Source organism: Aythya marila, assembly GCF_965140915.1.
Source record: "Aythya marila genome assembly, chromosome: 1".
NCBI lineage: Eukaryota > Metazoa > Chordata > Aves > Anseriformes > Anatidae > Aythya > Aythya marila.
The window spans coordinates 122,178,567-122,202,713 of NC_139042.1; the positions used below are offsets into that span (position 1 = coordinate 122,178,567).

The window sequence follows — 24,147 nt, forward strand, 5'->3', positions numbered from 1 at the left end:
ACTCATTTCTTCACTGTGTGTGCGCCCCACAGAGCACAAAAAAAAAGAGAAAAAAAAAAAAAAAAAAAGCCATCTCAGGCTCTCCCTCTCACCTGAGTCCCAGTTCCCTGCCTTTCTTGGTCTGAAAAAATCAACTCAAACAGCCCCTTCACCACAAGTTGTTAGCTTCTTTGCTAAGTCTTACTAGAGTGGATGCCCAGTGAGATGCATCACATCAAATCTCCATATAATTCCCTCTATCCTATTCCCATTCCCAAAGCCACCAGGCAGCCCATTTTCCACTGTCCTTTCCCCCGTGCTTTGAGACTGCCTCACACCCTTCAGACAGCGTTACCTCCCTAACCAAATCCTCGAACACCAGCAGTTTCATCTCTGTCTTTAATGGGAATCATTAAACAAAAGGGAACACAGATCCTGCGAGCAGGCTCGTGTCGCTTGCAGCCGCATCGGCGTGCTGTGGTATCGGAGCCGCCGACACACTTGGGAATAAAAACCAAGCCAGGGAAGCTCCCTGGGGCCGGCAGCTCCAGGCGAACATCGTGGGGTGGGAGGTGCTGGAGTGCCACTGCAGTCCCACGCGCGTGCTTCAGGTGCTCCTGAGTGTACGTGTCTGTGCGGGCAGACGTTTCAGTGCGTGCCAAAGAGTGTCTATCTGGTCAGAGACGTGAGTGAGCAGACGTGCCCTCGGAGGGGCTTGGGGATCCAGACAGCCTGTTGTTCCCTTAGAGCTCAGGGGTCTGAGTGGGAGCCAGGGGGGCTCGTCCTTTGCTGAGAGGGTGGGGGTAGCTCCGGAGGTGTCCAGAGGCTGCAGAAGGAAAGCAGTGGAGGGGGGAAGGAAAATGGGAGGGAGGAGAGAGAGACAAAAAAAAAAATAATAAAGCACCATTATTATCACAGGAATAACTCTTGACTTCCAAACTTTTCCAACACACAGACCTCATGGAGCCCACCGTTCCCTTTCCTTCTCCCCTCTCCTCTGAAATTAGCATGCAAAACTATGCAATTCCTCGTAAAAAGGAATTTACGTGGTAAATCAACAAACAAGGTTACCCACCCGCCTGAGGCAACAAAAACAAAGCTCTTCAAAGCGCATCCTCTGGTACCAGGGAAACAAAGCCCACAGCAACTTTAGTTTTGCTCACGAAGCAGGTGTAAAACAGTTCCTACTCAGACACTGAGATACAGGCCAACAAGCACCCCATCCATCTCACCCAGCAAACAGAAGCCAGCCCACAGATGCAACTGCACAGAACTACGTAGCAGCAGCCCTGCATATTGCAAGTGTTGCAAAGCAGCAAGCTAGGGCAAATGTGACATGAAAGGGAGAAAAGGCAGGTGGCTTTTGGTTGTTTGAAGATGTGTATAAGGAATAAAGCCTAGTTCGCAAGGGAGCGCTGAGCTATTTATACAGCAGTACGCTGTTAAAGCAAGTTTTGAACAGAACCTCTGAACCTGTCTCCTTCAGACAGGCAAGTTACTGGAATATCTGAAATACTGAAATATCCTCTTCAGAAAGAACGTGCTCATCATAGCATACTCTGTCTTATTCACAAGCAGTCTAGAAACTCTTTCAAGAACTAGGTAAGTATAGCAGGTCACTACATCCCACAGGAAAATTTCATATGAAACAACCTCAAGATGCACCAGGGGAGGTTTAGGTTGGACATCAGGAAGAATTTCTTCAGGGAGAGAGTGATCAAGCATTGGAACAGGCTGCCCAGGGAACTGGCGGAGTCCCCATCGGTGGAGGTATTTGAGAGACACCTGGACGTGGCACTAAGGGATATGGCAGGTCAGGTTGATGCTTGGACTTGATGATCTTGTAGGTCTTTTCCAACCTAGATGACTCTGTGACCTTCACAGCACCGTGGTACAGCAAGGTGGCTACTGCAACAGTGATAAGGAAGGTGGTACGCAGAAGCACTTCTGTAAGGGGAATTTAGAGAGCCAGAAGGTAATTACCCAGGCTGGAAGCTGCTGGGGAGCCGGATGAGAGCTCAAAACAGGGGAAAGCCCCGGGGGAGCTCTGATGGCTGGGATCATGGCTATAGTGTACTTCAAACAATGACACCGCAGGGAATATCCCTGTTTACTATGAATGTTTTCACCACTTCTAAAGCATATGTTATGAAAGTGCTTTCCCTTGGCCATGACAAGCCTGCTCAGATAATCTGTTGGGCTGTGGTTCGTGCCTGGCCAGGAGAGGACTGCAGCTCCTCTCCGCCACAAAGTTTTGCTGTTTGTTTTGCACTTGAGTCATGGAAGAACAGAGTTGTGATGTGACAACTGCTGGAGTGCTGCTGGGATGTTGGTGCAGTTGGGATACAACTGGGATACTAAGACATCAGCAGAATAGGAAGGATGTGCTCCTACCAGTGTGATGGGCTCACTACACTGAGTTTGCATTTCTTCACCTAATTACCTTAGAAATAAAAATGCTGTGCTGGCTGTTGCCTCCACACTGACAGACAAGGAAGATCATCCCCTTCTCCCATCCCGACTACTGGCCTATGAAACATTTCTGCTTCTATCACAGCTCTCTACTCCAAGTATCAGCCCACATTGATATCGCCTCATTCACAAGATCTGGAAAGACGAAAGCTCCCAGCATGTTTTAAAAGGAAACTGAAAGAAAGTGGAGCCTTGTGTTGTGTCCCACAGGCTTTCACTCACACACACAAACACCTATTGCATGCATGATCATAGTGTTCTCACGACAAAAAAGAAAGAAAAAAGCCAAAAAAAAAAGTTGTGGTGTTCCTTACCTCTTTCCCTCTTTTTTTTTTTTTTTTTTTTTAATTATTTGCATTTGAACTTTTGGTTTATACTGAGCTTAATCAACCAGAAGAACTCTGCCAATGACCTGAGAATGGACATCCTTGTGCCAAGAAGACAACATCCAAGCAAAGCATACAAAGTGACTTTCCCCCCCTTTACGACACTAACTGCTCTTATTTTTGATCGCGTCCACTCAACAGAAATGCCTGACAGTTAAGAGGATGGCTGTCTCATAAATGATTCACGTTCCTGCCTCTCCAAGTAAGGACTGAAAAAGTTGCAAGTTCCTATCACCAGCAGCCTACCAGGGACTGTCACATCACTAGGACTTTGCAGCTAGAAAACAAGTGAAGATTTTGTTTTTCTCCTCTCTGCCTTCTGCCTTTTTTAATAATAAAGATAAATTAAGCAAAGCTCTCACTCATTTTTTATCCGATTTGAGGAAAGCCAGACATGCTTGCTCCTTTCCTGGCCAGTTCTGCCATAACCCAGATTTCAAGTCTGGAGGCATGGAAGCAGCACAGGAACAGGAATGTGACTCAACTCATAGCAGAATTGTACAAAAATGGGATAATCTTCCAGTTCCACTGCTTTCAAAAACTACATTCAATTTCCTTGCTGACACACAGACAGGGTCTATGCAATGGTCTCTTCTAGGATAGAAATCCCAATCCCGGGTTTAGTGTCTGGCAACTGGATGTCAGAAAGCAGCTTTTATTCGGCGGGGGCAGGAATGCACATTTGGAGGCTGCAGCTGGCGTGCAGCAGCTGGCTAAAAGTAGCTCAGCATGGAATTTATCTCTCAGCCATTTGGATCTGAATTTCAAGCACGAGCCACCCTACCATCTATTTCTGTTCACCTGCCTTGCTCCTCTGCTCCAACATCCCCCAGGCCTGGGGATTTCCCCCCATGCAGAGTAAGGAGCTGGCATTTAAGACCAAGTAGGTGCAGCTGGCAATCAAGGGGTGCATTTTGGGGCGATTCCCTTGGAGGAAAAAAGGGATGTGTGGTGGGTGTTCATACCTGCTTGTACACTCGCCTCCATGCCAGCAGAGCAGCAGCGTCCTGCGCTGGTGGCCGCCAGCCTTTGCTCTGCTTTGGGATCTGCCAAACCCCAGCCCCTGGGGACCTCAGGAGAGCCACGGGGTCTGCCCCTGGAGCCACCTGCACTCCTCCCCAGCTCTGCGCAGGAGCAAGCCCGCAGCAAGCAGAGGCGAGAGGCCGGGGAGTGACTCGCTGCCGCCGGCGGGTACTTACGCAGGGATGCCACGTGGGGTGACGCGTGCCCGTGCCGGGTGCGCCCTCACTTCATATACTCCCCTTCGCTCACATAGTCCATAAAAGACCCCGGCAACTCAGCAAAATCTTCCAAGACAAGACTGGTGGAGTCCTCACCCAGCAGGTCACTCTCGGGCCGGGAGGCCCGGGGGCGCGGAGCCGGTGGTGGTGGCGGTGGTGGAGGCTGCGGAGGGGCCTCGGAGGCAGCAGCGGGTCCGTGGGCTGGCGGCGGTGTGGGTGGCAGCTCCTCGGCCTCCTCTGGCTCCCCCTCGGAGGCAGCCGGCCCCAGGACGTGGTAGAGGCTGGGCAAGCGGATGTCGAAGCGGAGGCCGAACTTGGCGAAGAGCTTCTCGTTGAGGGAGTAGAGCTTCTCCGAGATGTCGTAGCCCAGGTGGGAGGAGAAGAGGCGGGCGACGTAGCGGTCCTTCCTCAGCAGGAGGTACAGCCGCCGCCTCGGCCAGGTCACGTAGCTGCAGTCGGTCTCGGCCGTCAGCGTGACCTGCAGGGCAGGGAGCGAGCAGAGTGAGGCCCAGCACCCCGGGATCACCCACACCTCTCCTCGAGGGTGGTGGGGCTGGAGAACCACGTCAGATACGTCCTCACCCACCGCTGATTTCCCTTCCCCAAGGAAACGATTTTGGTTGGTTTTAGAATTTGTTTTGCGTTGGGTTTTGCCAACATGATTACAACCATTTTTTTCTGCTAGCTGTGAGACCAGACAACAATAATAAATCTTTATATATGCAACACAAGACTGTATAATGCAATAAATATAAATAATAAAACAAACACATGAAGGGTCAAATGCTCCTGGGCTGAAGAAGAACATCCGAGTGTAATGGAGACACCGGCATGCGAACAAGTGTCGGAACAGAAATATCCTGGGGGCTCCCTTTCACTCTATACCCAGGGGTCTCCTTGGCCAGCCACCGTGGCAGAGAGCCACCGGGAAGCTGAACACAGCTTGGCTGCAAGTGCGTGTCCTTGGGATTGATATCCAACGCCACTGCCATGCAAGCAGCTGTTGTAGGAAAGAAATACAGGAGCGAAAACCCGAGAACTTCCCCAGGCCAAGGTGAGCGGGATTACGGGTCACACGGAAACCGCAAGGAGCAGAACGTCCTTTTCCTGACCAACTTCTGGTGCAGCCATCCAAACCCTCTGCTTCCCGTGAGGGATTAGGTGAGCTGTGATCACAGAAGCTGTCTCCCAGCCAGGGCAGCAGGACAGGGTTTGCTCACGAACACCTCCGGTATCATCAGAGCTCCTGTGGGAATGTGCCAGCCACAAAACCCGACTCCTGTGGGCCCTGACAGCCAGCAGCTCAGTGGGAAGAAGACGTGGCCAGAGCAGAAAGCACGAGGTAACCAGCTCTCCTCGTGAAGTGAGTCAAGCTTCTGCCATTTTTCGGTGGACACAGAACTGAAACTGCTTGACCCAGGCAGCTGTGACGAAAACCTGGACAAGAAAACCTTTGGGTTTTCTTGAGGAAGAAAACCTCCTTCCAGCAAAGCCCCAGAATCAAATGTCCTGTTTTTGTTTTTGTTTTTGTTTTTTCACCCAGGTGATTGTGATGCTGGGGATAAGGTTGAAATGAGCCACAGAGTCTTACTAACTACTTGGATAAGAGTGACTAGGGTGTCTGCCAAAGGTAGCACGTCACCATGGCCAGCCCTGGGTGTCAAGAGAAATGCCCTGCCAGGAACAAGGACCTGTCAAAGTCTCACCTGCTGAACACTGCTTTCACACAGCTCAATACTTCTCCATGCTCCTCAGTAAGCAGACGAGGTTTTAGGCATTTTTGGCACACTGCTGCAGCCTTTCCCCACCCCAGTGCCTGGCACAAGTGACCTCCCCGACCAGCCTCATCTCGCAGAGCAGGAGCTCCCCAGCTATCTCACACACCACAGATAAGGATGCTCAGGAGCTCTGGGAACATTCAGTTCTGCAGAAATCAGCTCAGAGAGCAATACAGATGTCTTCCTAGGTTGCACGCCATCCAGCTGTCCATTTCCCACCCTAGAGGGAGAATTTCCCCTCGAGGAGCATCAGGTATCATCCTCCCTGCTCGACTCTTACACAGGCCAAATTCAGAGCCAAGGAAAGCAGATTTGGGGAGCTGCCCCAGCTTAGCCAAGTCTGAACTCGGCTGTTTTTGCAAGAAAGCAGCATCATTCCCTCATGGCTGTCCCACGCTCCCAGGGGATTAGAAAAGTCCCTCCCCGTATGCCCTAACCGGCACACTCGGGACTGACATCCTGATAGGGATCAGCCTGTCCTGGCTTGTGGGTTGGAGGCAGAGAGATGTGGGCTTGAGTAATCTCCTCCAGAAGGAAAGCCAAGCAAACACGGGGGGTGTTGACAGCAAGAGCAAAACCCTCTCAGTTGCTGCAAATAAGAATTGGTCCGGCCTCTCAGCAAGGGATTCCTGTGCTCAGAAAGGACCATATTCAGGCGTGAATCAGCCTTCCTGCTTCTCCACCCCAAAACGCACCACCATCAGAAAGGGGATATTTATGGGTTTACATCACCGCCGCGTTTTGCCACCCTGATGTAGCAGCACATGGGATGAGCATGTCGGTGTCAGGGCCTCACCTGGAAGGTCCCTTCCTCGGAAGGTCGCAGTGATTCCCACTCTGGAGAGTCCAGGAACTGGTAGGGGAAGACGTAGTGGAGGAACTGCCCGTCCTGGCTCACTCGGACCCTGCAGAGAGGACAGGAGATAGGCAGGCTTAGACCACAGAGCAAACACCCCATGAATGTGATTAGACCGTGGGCAGGAGCTGGTCCCACCAGCGAGGAGAGGCTTTCTTCCTGCCACACACACATCCCAGGTCCCCTCAGGGACAGCTGAAAATGCTCCAGTTTCTGGGGCTCAACCCCTTTGCTCCATGGCAAGGAGATTCACTGCCCCATACTCTGCCTGTTTTATTGCTTGCCACACAGGTGCAATGCTTGGTCCTGAACCAGGACTTCTCAGCCTGCAAGGATGCTGCTTTTCAAGTACTTCTCAGTCTGAATTCACCTCTTTCCACTTGCATTTTCCTCCTTTCCTCAGAGCTGCATGAGGGCAATCCCCACCTCTAGGCTGGGATGCAGCAGAACCCTTCCCCAAAATCCCACTGGCCATTGTTGGTGCAAGCCCATAGTTTGCTGCACCTTATCATCCAACCCCTCTTGGCCTCTTTGCCTTCTAAGCATGACTTTCCCCTATTTGCAGATCTGGTGCACTTCAGTGCAGGCTGCTCAGCACGGGGGTTTGGTAAAGGGAAAGGCACATGAAGGAAATAGATGTACCCAATTTCCTACACGTACCCAATTTCCTCCCAGAGCTTTGCCACTCAGCACTGGTCAGTGTTCCCAGGATACTCTTAACACATCCCAAAAAAAGGACAAACACTGAAAGGCAAGGACAACTTTTTTTCTGCATGCCCCAGCTCACCTTGCACCAGACTGCAATGAACCATGAGCTGCAGGTGATGCTGGGCTCGCCTTCCCAAAGGAAAATCTTTCTGAGACACTCACAGCTCTGCACTGCTCCCACTTGCAGGTCCCTTTCCGTTCCCCACTCTCACTTGCCATTAATGCCACGTGCCTGACAGCAGCTGGGAAGCTAATATCACTGCTATTCTCTGCATTTGGATTTTGCAAACTGGAAGAGAGACGTGCTTATAGAGGCATGCCACAGGCTCTCAGGTGAACAAATGCCAGCACTTCATCAGCACAGTTCAGTCAATAACCAAAAAGCATCAAAAGGATGTGACTCGCAGGCAGGCAGCTGCAACCATCCCCAGGTCCCTGTGGTCCTCCTTGATGGTCTGGGGGAGGGAACAGCACGAACACGAGAGCACAAGGAAGGAAAGAAGCCTGACGAGGTGGTGTACTCACTCTTTGATGAAATGCCCCTCAAACTGAAAAATTTCTGAGCCCTGAGGGCTCAGGTGTTGGGAACAGGGAGCAGAGCCTCTCCCTTTAGGGCTGCTGGCCAGGGCGAGCAGGTCAACCAAAGACTCAGTGCATTTGGCCACCCACATCTCAGAGGTGTGTCTGGTACCCACAGAAGCCACAGGTTCAGCCATCTCCTTCCTGCTCTCAGAAACACTCTCTCTTAGCCTTCAGGCTGCAGGTCTGCTCCCGTTAGAAATAAAATCACCGAGGAAGAGGCGAGGGCACCCCCAGCATTATCGCAGGGGAGTCCGAGCTGGCTGCGCTCTGCTACATATTGCTCGATGCTGCAAACCATTCCCTATATTTTACTTTGTATTATAATATTTTAATATGTTAATGATTTATTATTATTTAATGTATATGAAGTATATTATCATATTGTAATTTATATTAGGAAAACAAATATTAAAAAGCCAAACCCCAAAAGCAAATTAAAAACGAGCAAACAACAAAACCAAGACAGACGCATGCTGCAGAGCCCTTTCAGAGGAAGGGAAGGATCACCACCCTGGTTTCTGCAGAGGGGCAAAACCCCAAGAAGCAGCCACAGCACTTTGTTGAGGAGCGGGCTGGCCCTTACCTGCCAGAGAGCAGCAGGGAGAGGCGGTCAATGGGCGTCTTGCCCTCCACCGCGTAGTTCTGGTCTCGGGCTAGCGGCTGCACCTGCTCCTCGCAGCACTTCACGATTTCCCTGTAGACCTCCAGGGGCACCTGCAAGGGCAGGTACATGGTCTTGTAGAGGAGGTCAAACTCTTGGGGGATGGTGTCCTTGCGGAGCCGGTAGGCCAGGTGGGCCAGCTGCAGCAGGCAGAGGAGGACGAGCAGCATGTTCCAGGCGAAGACGTCCAGCCCGCAGGCGCTCAGCCAGCCCCACAGGGCGTAGCAGAAGTAGCCCGGGGCCAGCAGGCCGAAGATGTAGAGGGACCCGAAGATGCCGCTGCCCCCCATGTAGCCCAGGAGGACGATGCAGCTGGCCAGCTGGTAGGCTGCCCCCTCCATGTGCTCCTTCCAGGCATCGCACGCAGGGGGCTGGAGGACAGCCTGGGCCCAGGAGGGGCTGCTGGCGCTCATCCTGCCCCGCTGCCCACCCTCGCCGGCCGCCCGGCCTTAAAAAACTATTGTCATACGCAAAGAGGTCTGAAACCAGAGCTGCTGGGAGGCTGTTCCTCCTCCTCCTCCTCCTCAGCGCCGGCGGGTCCCACAGCAGCACGCTTCAGAGCACCATGCTAAAGCATTTTCGCGCCTAGAAAATCCCCAAAGCGCTCGTTTTTCCCTCTTCGTGGCTCAGAAATCAGGCCGGCCCCCTCCCTAGCCGCACCAGAGGGGAAGGGAGCTGGCAAAGAGGAGGCCGAAAGAGTTGAGTCGAAGAGAAAGCAGAGGCCATTAGCTGGAAGACTCCGGGGCCGGACGGAGATCTGGCTGCACTGCCCCTCTGGCAGTGAAAATAGAGCCCGTGAGAGAGCTGAGCTGCGGGGAGGGGAGCGCAGGGCGCCCGGGGTTGGATTCGGCACGTCTATCTCTTGGCAGCCGCGAGGAGAGGGACCCCAGAGGGATAACCATGTTTGGAATTGAAATCCAAGGAGCAAAAGCAGCGAGGGGGGACGGAGAGCAGGCACGCACCCGCCACTTAACATAACTCAGGCACCCAGATAAGCCGGGTGGCGCGGGGAGAGGGGAAAACAACCAGCTTTATCGCTGCAAACTCCAGCCGCACGCGGGGCTCCGCACTGCTCTGCACCCTCCTGCAAGGGAACGACGGCCACGCAGCACAAAAAAGGAGAAAGGTCGTCTCCTTCTCCCGCTGCAACCCCTAGCGATGGCAGGAATTTAGCAAAAGAAGAGAGAGTCGGGTCTGCGGGAAGGATTTCCCCGCGACGGGCTCTGCGGCACAGCCTCCCCACGGAGATGGGGCAGCTCCATCTGGCAGGGCATTTCAGACCACGGGGGTTGAGGTAAAGCACAGAAGCACATTTTTGTTTGCAAAGGGCAGGGTTAAAGTAAACGAGCTGCTGGGACACAGCTTTACCTATCGTGAAGAGACCATCCTGCCTAGATGTTTTGGAGCGCAACGCTGGGAAGCGCGCGTTGCGGGGACATCCCAGCCAAGGGAGGACTCTCACCCCACAGATAACAGGCTCTCAAGCTGCATTTTCATCACATATGTGGCAGAAAGGATGTGCTTTTGAGCAGGTCTCCTATTTTCATCCCCACTAAAACAAGTAGCACAGGTGCTGGCAGAAGGTAAGCTCCTGGGGAAGCATCGCCTCCCGTTGCAATTCTCTATAGTCATTCATATAGTGGGGCTTCATTCACCACGAGGAGGAAACACAAACCCTTTCTGCTCAGGGAAAATGTGTAAAATCAGCTTTTCCCCCGCTTCGAGTGCCGTGCTCCACAAAGGCAGGGTCCCCCCGCTGCCAGGAAGCAGTCACATTTCAGGCATTGACACAACGGGCACGGTCAGTCGGCAGCATGAAGTCAGCTCGCATGGGTCAGTGGAGTAGGGATTGGGTTTCAGGGGTGGTTGTGTTTCAGGACGAGCTCGCAGCTGCCCTGCCTAACGTGCCATTCTCACTGGCACCGTGCACTTAAAGACACACCATCAGTCCTTCCACTAACAGCACTCCGGAGTAACGTCGGCGGGTGGGTGAGGCTCAAGCAATGCTTTGCGGCAGCCTGGAGGAATTCATCATGGTCTCAGAGAGCACGATTTATCTCTACGATGCCTAGACCACGTGCAACACGGAGCACTGCTACTCCTAGGAGCAGCAAAGCTTAACCCGTTGTCTTGTGGTAAGGAAATGCCACAAATTAAGCTTTGCACGTGGGTAAGTACGATCCACCCAGAAATACGCTTCTGTTAAGGGTGAAGTGAAGCAGGAAAAATCGTCTCCAGAGGTCCCTTATTCAAGAGAAGGGATAAATCCTACTGACTGAGGCAGAACGAGGCAAGAGGTATGGAGAAGTGAAAAACTTCTTTCTCTTGGCCTTTCTGCAGAGAGGCAAGAAGGACCAAACAGCCAAAGCACTACGGCACAAGTATGGGGAGCCAAGTTCTGATTTTCCTACCATTGTCGTGTACTTGCCAGGTGGTCCCAATAATAACTCGTATATCCTTAGGTCTCTGCAAAACCAGTGTTATACGGGGCCCTCTTTCCAAGACAGGCTGACGTTTGATGGAACAGAGGGTTGGGATATCAGGATTGGGAACTCTTAAGAGAAAGATACAGAAGATATTCGAGATAAAAAATGACCTGCTGTGAATAGCGATGCTGAACGACATTAGAAGCATACAGAGATGCAAAGTTGCAGTAAGATTGCCACCAGATCAGCTTCACAGCCCAGCCTCAGCACGGTGTGTTAAACACCTTCCAGCTCTTCCTTTGCTTTCTGGTAGTTCCCATTCCTGCGTGTAGCTCCAGGTCACAACTTTTGCCTTTTGGTACTACCAAAAAATTCCTGCAGCAACATCAAAGAAAGTGACAAAAAAATGTTACTAGCTTCACTCCTCAGTTAGGTAAATTCTTGTGGTAGGAGATAGTCTGGATTACAAAATTAACAACTCCTCAGGATAAAGACAGTGTTTCCCCTGCCATCTTCCAAAACATGCCTCACCTAGAAGAGAGCAGCAATGTCAGTGCAGCCTTCATTATATCCCGGAGTGGGGCTTTCTTTACAGCATTGGCACTTCCAGTCAGGGTCAAGCATGTGCCCTCCTCTGCCTCTTGATACCAGCGCTACAACTCGCACCATTTAAAGCCTGTACCGCTGAGGGTGCAGAGCAGAGAGCCCCAGGCAGACAGCTTCAATCCCACACCAGTAACAGCACAAATCTCTCACTATAAACTATGAAACTTTCCTGCTGGGGCTGAACGCAGTGATGGAGCGAGAACAGTACAGCTTGTTAAAAGGTAGATCTCTGAGCACCCTGTCGAGATGAGGTCTTTTCAGGCCCACTTTTTTGATAGAAAGGTGGTTTAACCATTTTACAAACCAAGTCTCTAGTCTTACTTTCTCCCTTGAGAGCACAGGGGCCACACAGACCATCTTCACAACCTGTCCAGCTTTCCATCCAGCGAGAGTTCAAAGCACCGTCGTGGTTTTCTGAGACATTTTGTTTTCATGCCTTGCCTGGAATTAGCACACATGCCTTCCCATCTAGGGATGCTGGGGTTCATCTGAGTTGAGCGTACTGAAGTCGATACTGACTCCGGGAGAAAAGCTCAACACAAAATAAAAGCCCAAAGCCACCTGCAATCAAGAGAGCAAAGACACATGGAAGACTCGAGCAGCACTAAAACACCGTGCTTGAAGAAGGCAGGTAGGCATTACGACAAAATGAGCCTGTGAAGAAGACAAAACAGACATCAACCTTTTCAGTTTGAAACTGGCAGTGTGTAAGGAGTTATTCTGCTGCTTACCCACATGCAATGAACTCATCCAGTAGCGCTTCACGCTCAGTCACACATGATGATGCAACTCAGGTGCAGCCTACACTATTTTTGGCAGCTGTACTTGGCATTATCCTCTATCCTTGAGAGCAGCCCCGTATTGAGAGGTTATCAGTACAGCAGCTGCGTGGTTATTTTGCTCAGGATGCCTACAGGTTCGCTGCTGATCCAATAAACCAAAAACAAGTTCAATCACCTGCATTGAGGACCTTGATGGCTTCAAGTCAGAGAGGACATAATTAAACGTGTCCTTTTTGATTTATTACGTGATGCATTACTGACAGTAGATTGCCAAACTAATCTACACAGTAATAAAACCTGTAGCTCCAGAATATCCACCCGGTGTTTCAAGTCACATTGGATTTACAACGCTGCTCCAGACAAGCTCATGGTAAATCACAAGTGGAAAAAGATGCGTACTGTATTTAGTTGAACCACTACTCTACAGTTTAGTCACATTTCCTGCTACTGCTGCATTTTGAGTCCTTGTAGCGACTGAACACCCTGTGCAGAACAGGGTCTGCCATCAGCCCCCCGTTCAGGCCTTGAATCCACCCCGTAGGATTCCAGTATCTTTCCAATATTGGTTATACACTGGTATTGCAGCATCCTACTCATCATCTTCCTTCAAAAAAAATAAAAAAATAAAAAAAATAAAAAACATCTACCATGCATTTACCTTCATGCAGATCTAGGTGTGCCTAGAATTTGTTTATGGAACCCATTTTATTTTTATTTTTTAACCTTTCCTGGATCATATTTAAATAGCACTCCATTCTCCCCTGCCTGGATCTTTTACTCTGTGCCATCACTTCCAGACAAGATGTGCAAATACAGAATTGGTGCTGATCCACCTTGGAACAATGAATGCCAGGAGGAGCACTAGGTCCTGCTCCCAAGCCAGATATAGTGCCACACGAGACTTAAAACACTTTTTGCCAGAGCTACACCTGTGTCCTTTCTTTAGGCTGAGAGCCAAAACAGGCACAACTCCTATCTGAAGAAAGTAGACAAGCAACGCAAAGCTAAGTTTAACAGCCCAGCTTGTCCCCTGCAAGCATTTTTGAGTACATTTCCTCAGACTTCATGACCTTTGTGAAACATCCTAGAAAGCAGAGTGCGAGCTCCTTTCAGTTAAAATTTCACAGAAATTTTAAGTGTCACATATTAACATTCACAGTCTCATCAGTGCTAGCTCAGATTATGGGACCCCCAGCAGGCAGAGAAAGGATCACTACTGCACCCATACCTGCAAAAGAATCAAAGCACAGCGGACAAGCAAGACAAAGCACAGATTTTGTATCTTCAGTTTCTGAAAAGAAAGTTCTGCAGAAACAGGAGAAAAAAAAACAGTGATGCTACCTTAAAGCCATGGGACAAAGGAAGAACCAGTATAGGACTGTACAGAGATATAATATGAAACAGAAAAAGAATCCCACATGTGACAAAATTCAACTATCCTTTTTTGCTCCGGATTGTAAGAAGGAATCACGAGGCCACAACCACCTTCCCAGTGCTATGTCACCCAGGTGAGGAAAGAGCCAGAAAACAAAAACCCACATGCACCCTAGCACAAGGCCAACCCAACAAAAACTAGGCATAAACAGCCCCTCTTAATTCAGGCAAATTATCTGTTTGTGTATCTGCAGTCCTTTGCTTCCTTTCCCTCAGAGAACTGTTAGCTCAAGAATTTGAGATGGATATAGGAAGTTCTTAATTCTTCGTTATAAAGAATTACACTTGAATCCTACGGTAAAACAACTCTGGTAACACAGCTTTAACTTCTGAGTAAGAGAAAGCAAATTCAGTTTTGACTCTCAGGAAAGTTGCTTTCCTGAGACTGGTTGTCTTTGTACAAATATAGTTATAGCTAGTCACAAGCAGACTACAAGCAGCACTACAAGCTTCAGCACGACTTTGCTGAAAGCAGTAACATAACAGTGTTGTTAGCGTGATTTCTCAATTTGCATCAGAGGGAAAACCCACTGAAGACCCATCTGTTCATCCCCAAAACAGAAGAAATTCGCGTTCTCATTTCAATTAAAGCTTTTCTCATTCTCCCCATTACGACAGCACACTGGTTTTGAATGACCATTGTCACTTTTTATTCAAAAAAGAAACCGAAGTCAGGAACACTGGTCATTTTAGACTTTTAATTAGAGGGGAAAAATATACTTTTTCTATAACGGCAATAAAGAGTTAATAGTGGAAAAGCTGCAGATGTATACACCATAACTAGTCTACATTAAAGACTCTTATAAATACTTTGTTCATATTTGTCCCTTGAAGTAACTTGCAGAAATAGTTTATTTTTCAGCCTTCCAGTCCACCAGTCACACAACAGCCATCATCATCTGGAAGAGAGAGGAAAGAAATGCGTAAAACACAGATTTCCACTGGATATGAAGGGATAATTTAAGTCTCTAGTCACTAATGAGTGTTGTATACAAACAGCCCCAGTCTGCTCTTAAATTGGTTTCCAGAACTTCTTTCTGAACTCCAGGAATATATCACAGTTAAGGATGTACCTTTCTAATGAGGATGAAACAGGAAAAGATTTTCCTCCCTCCTTTGTTTGACCTTTGTATTTGAGGGGACAGAGGGACAATATCCTACCATTAGAAATCTGAATTGAAGTTTAGATCTCTTGAAAGAGAACAGAGGCAGAGAGGCAGAACCCACCAGCCTCACAAGGACAGCAGTAGTCAAAGAGGTTTACTTTGTCTTCCCTCTCTTAGGGTAGATTTGCCTTTTGTCATCTCAGACAGTACTCTGCACTTTCCAGTGGCACCAACGGAGATGCCAGAGCACTTCAGAGGTAGAGAATGTTCCTGAAGGCTATACTCACCACACTCGCAGTCCTGCTCATCTCACTCATATCTTGAAGCCCAGAGCTCTCATACACTCTTTGTGGGCTTCAATTAGGTGCCCGCAATTTTCTTCCCCCTTCTCAATGATGCTGCAAAACAAAAAGATTTCCAAGGTTCAACAAGAAAACGTTATCTTACTATTAGCCAAATCCACAGAGCTGACGAGCTGTTGGGAACAATCAAGAAACCCTATGAGGCTCCAGAGATCTTTTTGACTATCCTGTCCAGGGTAGCACTGTTTTGGAAAATACAATGCCATTCCAAAAAGCTGCCCAAGCGTGGAGTGGTGCGCTTAAACTCTGATGAGCTGCATAACAATTTCCTAAACAGACCAATGCTACACTGGGCAAGTCGAGACTGGAATTTTGTTATATAACACAAGGCTGTCACCTCACTTTATCGAGCGTGCTCATCTTGACAAGAAAGAAAGTTTCAAATTATTCAGTAGAGAAGAAATAAGCTTTCTATAATACACAACAGATTGAGACTAGCTTGACCAGTAAATGACAACTTAAACCAGCTTTAGGTAGTATTTAGGGATTCTGACACACACACACAGTCTAGTTACTCTTAAAAAAAAAAAAAAAAAAAAAAAAAAAAAAAAAGGCATTACCACAAACAGTAACTTTCAGTATTACTCATCCATCCAAGTGTCTAATACCTTATCGAATAGTGGTAAAAGCCTATCACTCCTGGCCTCAGGGGTGGGGGCTCCACCACCCTGCAGAGTGCAGGTCACAGATCTGGTCAACCCCAGTCTGCCAGACACAGGATGCTATTTTTTACTGACAATTACTGACAGAGAGAGAAATTAGTCAGTTGTGAGTAACTGAAAGGTCTAAATTACATTTTAGTTACTAAAATGTAACTAAAACTTCTTCTCCTCCCAGTATTTAAGCTTTGTTACAGATGAAATTGCACCACAATCACCCAGCGTAACTCCATTTGCTGCATGACTTATACCCTACCACCCTTTTTCTCAGATGGCCACGGACACACCTTGAATTTATCACGTAACTAGACTCACGTGCCTAACTTTGGCAGAAACACCCTGCTGGCCTTATTCCATCTGCTGAAAGACGCTTCTACAACCTTTCAGGTTAAAACAATGGAACAAAAACAGTTTAGCCTCCCGACTAATTTACTGTCTCAGACAAGGGACCGGTGTTTTGGGGTACATTTCATGGTAATATGTAGTGATAGTAACTAAGCCTGTGGATATAAATGCACTGAAAGGTGTCACTGTCGATGTTTGCAGCTCTGTGAGGACTGCAAGCAAACAGAAAGCGTTGCTTTATTAGAAAAGCAGCGTTCAGAAGAAGGTAATAAAAGCATTAGTAGGCTCTGGCACCCTTCTTCAGCCAACTAACAGCTGTGAAGGAGCTTTAGGAGCTTTAACACCTCCTCGGGGAGCCTGCCTTTAGGGCGAGCCACCAGCCCCGCACCTCCTTCCTCGCAGCCATGCCGTGAGGCGCCCACCCCTCCTGCACACCCCGGGCTGCCCGAGGGGAAGCCCCACGGCCCGGGGAGGGCACTCACCAAGCATCCCTCGCCTTCTTGGTGTCGGGGCAGGCACAACAGGGCTTCAGCGGCTGCTTCTGCCCCTTCGCCTCCCCGCCGCCCTTGGGCTCGCAGCTGGCGGCCGCGACCGACGACATGGCGGCACCGCGCGGGCTGAGGAAGGGGGGGGGAAATGGAGGGGAAGGGGACGGCAGAAACCGAGCCGAGGAGAGCCCAAGCGAGCCGGGACGAGCCTCCCGGTGCCGGTAGCGGTCCCTGCCCGCCCGGGAAGCAAACGGAGAGGGCAGAGGGGTGCTTGGGTTCCGGGTGAAGCGGCGCGGCTGGGCGGGCAGCCCGCGGCTCGCCGGGAGTTGTAGTGTGCGGGCGCCATGGCGCCGCCCCGCCGCTGGTGTGAGGCGCTAAGTGCTTTCTGCTCCAACAAAACAATTCAGCTCTTTCCAAAGCTCCTGGTTTTCATCACATGCATAGCTGAGGCTTCCTATTTTCACCATCAAGGCACCTTTTTGCACCCTGTCATTTCAACTCCTTGAAACACAGGCTCCTTCCTGAGGGGGCTGCCTATGCACTGCCATCCTACCTCCGAAATGGTGGCCTGTGACACTCACCTAATCAGCCACCTGTTTAATTAACCACCAAACTCGGCTCAGTGGCCTGTCCCCAACTATCCCTTTTTGGCTAATAATGCTGTTCAGGCTGACCCATTCCCACCCAGCCACCGGGTACAGCACACGTACCCTGTGAGGCCAGGCACTTGGGCATGATGACCTGGAAGATGCACAGGTCATATATGGTGACTACGATATAATTTTCCCAAATATATGCAAACATGATGCAAGGTGGAGCTCAGAGTGAAACTCCTATTGAAATGTTGCATCAACTGTCTAAAACAGTGTCTTGCTATCGCTTTTTGTGTGTTCATTTACCATATTAAGCATGTTTCCCTTTCAAGTTAACTAGTTTTCTTTTTTCTTTCTAGAGCTTTATCTACTGGCCACTATCCAAAGGCCTGAAGTTGGTGGTAGCGACACAAACTCTGAAGGAAAGCGTGTGGTAAAAACCTCAAAGAGGTTTTTCGAAGTCTGCAAGTGAACTGTGTCTTTTATTCAACAACATCTTCCCCCCCAAAACACATTTCATACTCTAGATGGAGGTACAGAATACCAAAGGTAGTGGGGGTGAAAATGTAAGCATGGATGGTTAACGGTGCTTTTTGTTATCCATTTGTCCTCTGCCTGCTGACAGTAGCAGGTAAATTGTACTAAGGAGTATGTGTCACGATGAAGAAAGTCATCAGCAAGTCAAAAAGGAATGGTTGAGGGCAGTCTACACAGCTGAGACTGCTGGAAAATTGTCAGATCCAGTACCCAGGAGGGAATTCCAAGGAAGTTCAGTGAAAATCTCTGAGGCTCTGAAAGAGGTAATGAAAAAAAAGAGAGGTTCCTCAATCTACCATATCATTTGGCAGCCTGGTGCCACACGTGGGAGTAAAAGGAATACAGATAGCACTGAACGTTTACAGCTCTGGGTTTAGAGGAGTAATTGGTGAATTGGGGGAGATTGCTCAGTTTCCATGGGGATACAAATTATTTTCCCTGTATGGACTTTTATCAGAATTAAAGAATTAGTCACAACACAAAACATGTAAGCCTCCCAGTAGCACTGCAGTCTATGTATGTACAGCTTCTTTTACCTTCAGCCTCAGACAACTGAAAAAAATGGTTGTCTAAAAAAAGAAGTAGTTGTCTGTTAGAGAGATTCAAGTGGGCAGACTTTTCAAGGAACCTCAAAAATATATGTGTGTTCATTGTTATGTAGGGTAAACCCCTATTCAACATCAGTTGAAAGCATCAGCCTAGGGTAGTCTGGGGTTTTCCAGATTTCTCACACTTCTGATATACATAACATAAAGATGAATTTAGATGTGGAAAATCTGTGTGGTGAAACAGAGACAAAGGTATTTTGATATCTTCCCCACAGTGTCTATTCTAGGAACCATTAACCCTTTACCACCTTGAAGAAAAAAAAAAAAAAGAAGAAAAAAAAAAAAGAAAAAAGAAAAAAAAAAAAAGAAAAAAAAAACTGTTTAACATTGATCTAGAGAAATATTTTTGTCTTTGACTTAGTGTAAACATAAGACAGCTACTGCCTCAGTAGCCCAGTCAGCCATACAGCATGTCTGATTGTCAAATAAGTTGTCTACATTTTTGGTCAACACTTAAATACACATGCTATGAAAAAACGACTTGAAATGTCCGAGCAAAATGACTTGTCAGGGCCCACCTGCTTATCATGTTAACTGCCTGGGTACAGGATAGAGCATCTCTTTTTGATCATAGTTGCAGATCTGCAACTGCCACACACCATCTGCTCAGCAGCGTGACCTGAGTGAGAACGAAGGATAGAAGGACCTTTGCTCTGGTCTTGTACAACGGAAGAGGCTCTAAGGTGGTTAATTACAGCCCCTCTAAGTTTCAGACTCCATCTTTAGGTGAAGGTAACTGATTCTCTTAAACCTGGGCTAAAATCACTTCAAAGTGTGATGCACCAGTCCCTTCCCAGCCTGAAAGACAAATCCCAGTGTTCCAGGACTACGGCATGAATTCTGTATGCAGGGATTGTGTACAACAGCACTGCACTGTCCCCTCCTGGGAGATCACCACAGAAGGCTGTATGGGGAGAGGCTCCTTCCATACGTGAGAGCAAGTCCTTAAAGAAAACAGAGTAGAACCAAGGTCACTTTTAAGGCATTTATCTCAGTGTGAATGCCCTGGATGAGTTTAGCACTGCAACAGATCACCTCTTGCCAGAAATTCAGCCAAATCTTCCAAGTGTCAAAGGCTGGAGGTGGATGGCAGTTTGCAAGATTGCAGTTGCTTTCAATTTCAGAAGCAGAACTGAACTGCTGCCTCCCACATCCCCAAAATTATGGGGTCTCATGCAGGGACCAGGGCTCTGAGGCCCATCCCTCTACAGTGAAGAAAATGGTGACCCTCCTACAACAAAAGGCAGAGCAGAAACTTTTGTCCTGATCAAAATTTGCGGCAGAAATAATGTCAAGCATTGCCACCACTACTTCTGCTAAGAAACCAACATTTTTATAGAACAGGTTAGACTTCGTTTCCAGCAGACTGACCTTTCTATAGAAATCTGGATGTTGGTATAGAAAAAACAAAACAAAACAAAACAAAACAAAAACAAACAAAAAAACACACACCAAAAAAAAAAAAAAAAAAAAAAACAGTATTTTTTCTAAAGAATTGTAATGTTTTTCTAACATTTTTGCTGTAAATATCTCCCCAGTTTGTGCTAAGGTTATCATTGCTTTGTGTTATGCCCCTTTTTTCACTTCCCACTGAAAGAATATCCAACCATATTAGTAAAGATTACGAACTTGCCTTACAACACCCTAAAAGCCAGATCAGCACATTCGGTATGCAATCACCGTAGCAACATCACAAAAGAAGGAAGCTGGAATTTTGTGCTGTGACACAAAACAACTTGCGCAGGCTTAGGAGGCAAAGGCAACTGGGGCTGTGGCCACACGGCAGCTTTTTCACAGCGCACATGTGCCCCAGCTGATGCTGGATGCACATTTCCAGCACAGCCAGCTTGCTTCGGTGCTTGCTGGGATGGCAGGTCGGCTGCCCCCCTTCCTGGAGGGAACAGCAAAGAAAATCCAAGCCCTCTGGGATATACCCCACTGCACAGGCTGGTGGGAAGGAAGGGTCAGGTGCTTGCACACAGATGGATGCTTGTCCTACCAACAAAAAATGGGAGTGGGGCTGAAGAAGAGAAGTGTGTATCACCTGAGAGTTTGTTTGCTTAGCAGCTGAGAAAATCCTAGCCTGTATTTGGAAAATAACATCACTAATCCTCCAAAAGACATGAATCTGCAAAGGGCTGTCTATCTGTGCTCATTAAATTCTCGATTTTCAGTTAAAGCAACAACAACAAACAGAAAAAATGTCCAAGTTTAAAAACATTTAGGCATGAACGAGATATACATTAGTCACCTAAGAGGAAGTCTTGCTATCCTCAGATATTTTCTCCACTACAGAGTTAACCAAAGCAGCTGCATATATAGATATTCCAAACAGGAAACCTCTTTCATTCTCACTTCTCATGACTTGAAGGAGTAAGACTTTTAAACTTCTGCATCACCCCTGTAGAAATCACCAGAACTGATCTGAATGCGGCAGCTGAGCCACCATAAATACAGCAGTTCATGCATGCATGGGTGATCTCCGATTAGTCACCCCACAGAGGGCAAATGCTCCCTAAGGTCTGTGCTGATGCACTACACGAAATCTCACTCAGAACCCAAGTCCTCTGGCCTATGCATTGAAGAAAAACGACCCCTGTAAAATACTCCATAACACCAGCTTCTCTTGATCATTTTTCTGCAAACCAGGCTGTGTTACTGAACAACTCCGATGAATGGCGTTCAGCTGCTGATCAGCTGAGAAGTGGTGATACAGGAGGTTCACTTTTTGTCTATTACACACATTACAGTCATCCCTTTTTCCCCTTAGCATTGCTGCTGTTAACAATTTTATTCTGCCTGGTGCAGTGCCATTTCGATGTCAGTGTCAATAGCAAACCTTGCTTGTTTGAGTCTATTGAAGTCTCTCTCGATCGTGTTTTATGAAATGTGAGCTCCGCGATAGCAAATAATTTAACAATCACAACAAATCATAGAAGCTAAATGGAAGCCTGGAAGAAATACTTAGTATTTCCAAATATATGAGCCTTTCCATTTTTGACGTGTCACTGACTGTGGCTGCAAGCTGCTTGTCAAGAGCAGGTAGCAGTATACATCTTCTAAATCCATTTAGACTCCTCACAGCTCTTATTTGCTGGGCAGGGTTACAAGACAATGTAGAAAATGGAGTCTCTTAAGCCATTGCTTTCACATCAGTGGTCAGGCTAGATTTCAACTTCAAATACCCAATTCTCCCGCAGTTGATTTCTTCTGCTTTTCTTCTTGATGATTCAGGAGAACTTCTGAGTTTAATGAGCATTATTGGTACTTTCTGAAGAATATCTTTAAAAACCTCATTCCCACCAAAAAACAACTGGACTTGACTACCTGAGTGCTTAAGGTCAGATTTTAAGACCAGCATGCTGTGCAGGATTTTCTCCAGGTAACAAGTTGGTACTTATTCTGTGTAAAAAATACTAAATTTTACTCCGGACTGGTGCGTCATTAGCTTCAACTACTCCAGTCCCTTATTAAAAACCCAGAATGGGTTCCTCTGAGTCTGACTCTCCTAAAGGTCATCCAAAGATTTACATAGGGTCAAAGAGGGGATGTTTTCAGATCAGCACGCTAAAGGACAAGTTCCTATCATGCTGTCACAGTTGATGTATCAAGACAATGGCAATGTGCTCTAGATCCTGCACTGTGTTCTGTTTCGTTTCCACCATTTGAGGCTGGGAAGTGAAGTGGTAAGGACTATGTGGATACAGGCAATGACAGAGGGTTATTTCTTGCCATGACCTGGTTGTTCTGCAACTGCTGTGTTGCCCATATTTCTGATAGTCTTTCCCTGGGCCCTTGGATGCGTGTTGGCCCTCAGCTTAACTCGGTCCAGTGGGTTGCAACTAAAGGACAATAAGTAAATATTTTTGAAAGGTTTAATAGAGATGATTAAGATCATATTCCACTAATTGTCTGAGAAGAAATAAGAATCTGATGTATGGAATAATTATGCTGTGTTCATAATTACAAGGTGCAATGCAGATACATAGCACATCTGGCCAGCAATGTAATTTCCATGAGGAGAGTGACTAAGACTCATAGAAAATCAAGGGCCCCTGGAGCTCCCTTCACCTCAGGTCTTTATACAAACATAAACACTCACTTCCTGGAAAAATCTTCCAACTATTAGAAGCCAGACTTGACCAGGCACTTCGACAAACAATAGTAGGAAGAGCAAGGAGAGCTGGCTGAAATGCTGTGAATGTTAACAAGATACTCCCTTGTATAGTTTTTGATACATCAGATAAATATATACTGCCTGTCCCCCCATCTGCTGAGTTGTTAAATCTACTCTAAACTATTGTTGGCTTTAGTACAAACCATCCATCAAGCAGACAGTAAAGTCTAACTACCGAACTTGTGAACTTCTGGGTACGCAGATCTCCTTGGATCAAGGAGACAACCTTCTATCTACAGCCCTTGACATTCTTAGGAAGTCACCACCTCTTTTACTCATGCTGGCCCTGGGAGGAGAGCAGAGCCAGGTGGCATGATCGATTGGCATGGCCAGGATGGCAGCTGCTGGCTGAACAGGAATCACCAGTCAAATATTATGGAGATGAGTACCTCAGCAGGACCTCTCTCCAGGCTGGGCTGAGTGATGATTTGCTACAAGTAAACATAGTTATTAAGTTCTTTATTTTTAAAAATTGACAAAAAAAGTTTATAAGGCTAGAGCCAGACCCTAATGAGAAGCAGATATGGAATTGGTACGCCTTCAATCACAATCCAGCTACATGCACATCCAGGTCTTCTGAAGCAAGAAGTAGTTGGATTTATTTGAAGATACAAGCTCTTCCCAACTCCTACTAAGCCAGAAATACAGGGTGATATGTTGTGCTGTTGTGCTCGGACTAGGACATAGCATCTCCTCAGGTGATTCAACTATTAACTGAGGAGACAAGGAAGAGAGCACATCCAATGTTTTATTTCAAAGTGAGGTGTGTTAACACACTGTAACCTGAATGCTGCAAGCTAACGTGTTGGCATTGCCATTTATTCCTCTGAGTATTTGTATGGGAATACTAGGAATTCACTAGTTCCCTAAGGAGTTCAATCTAAGGTCCTTTTGCTACTCCGACTAGATAACAACATTCCTGACTTCAGCCCAGCAAATCAACCAAATCTCTGCTTCAGTCATTCCCTGATCACTAAGAATTTCCTCCAGGTTTCATCCAAGAAATAAAGTTTATGAATATGCATGTCTAACTGTACTGGTGAAGTGTTTTTGTTTGTTTGTTCTAATACAGAAAATACACGTTAGCTGGAATCGTCCTTAATTCCCCCTTTCCTCTCCTGCTTTTTTTTTTTTCTTTTTTTTCCTTTTTTTTTCTATTTTTTTTTATTATTATTATTTGGTAAAGTGATCATCAAAACCATTATAGAAATCTTTCATCAGGCTTTGGAGTGAATCCTTTAACTGTGATCAGAAAGCACTGCTGCTTTGCTGCTTCGTTTTCTTTGAGCTTTGACTTTTGAAGCTATCCTCATTTGTAGATTGCTTTTAGTGCAGGAAACATGCCAACAGTCATACTAAGA

General features: G+C 47.4%; 2 protein-coding genes across 3 annotated transcripts; both read right to left on the reverse strand.

Moving 5' to 3' along the window:
- Positions 1-356: 356 nt before the first annotated feature.
- Positions 357-9,468, reverse strand: POPDC2 (popeye domain cAMP effector 2). Of its 2 annotated transcripts, none has more exons than XM_082784565.1 (4): positions 8,586-9,468; positions 6,653-6,761; positions 4,175-4,556; positions 357-805 (listed from the first exon to the last, which is right to left on the reverse strand). In XM_082784565.1, exons 1-4 carry the CDS (start codon positions 9,074-9,076, stop codon positions 723-725), a joined length of 1,065 nt encoding a protein of 354 aa, XP_082640691.1. In that variant the 5' UTR covers positions 9,077-9,468; the 3' UTR covers positions 357-722. The 2 variants fall into 2 exon arrangements, with proteins under 2 accessions (XP_082640691.1, XP_082640690.1); XM_082784564.1 differs by having other exon boundaries at positions 364-805; positions 4,037-4,556; positions 8,586-9,465.
- Positions 9,469-14,595: 5,127 nt separating this feature from the next.
- On the reverse strand, positions 14,596-17,166 carry COX17 (cytochrome c oxidase copper chaperone COX17). Its single transcript, XM_082751980.1, has 3 exons — positions 16,866-17,166; positions 15,305-15,415; positions 14,596-14,810 (listed from the first exon to the last, which is right to left on the reverse strand). The coding sequence occupies exons 1-2, from the start codon at positions 16,982-16,984 to the stop codon at positions 15,331-15,333; spliced, it is 204 nt and encodes a 67-aa protein (XP_082608106.1). The 5' UTR covers positions 16,985-17,166; the 3' UTR covers positions 14,596-14,810; positions 15,305-15,330.
- Between the last annotated feature and the right edge of the window lie 6,981 nt (positions 17,167-24,147).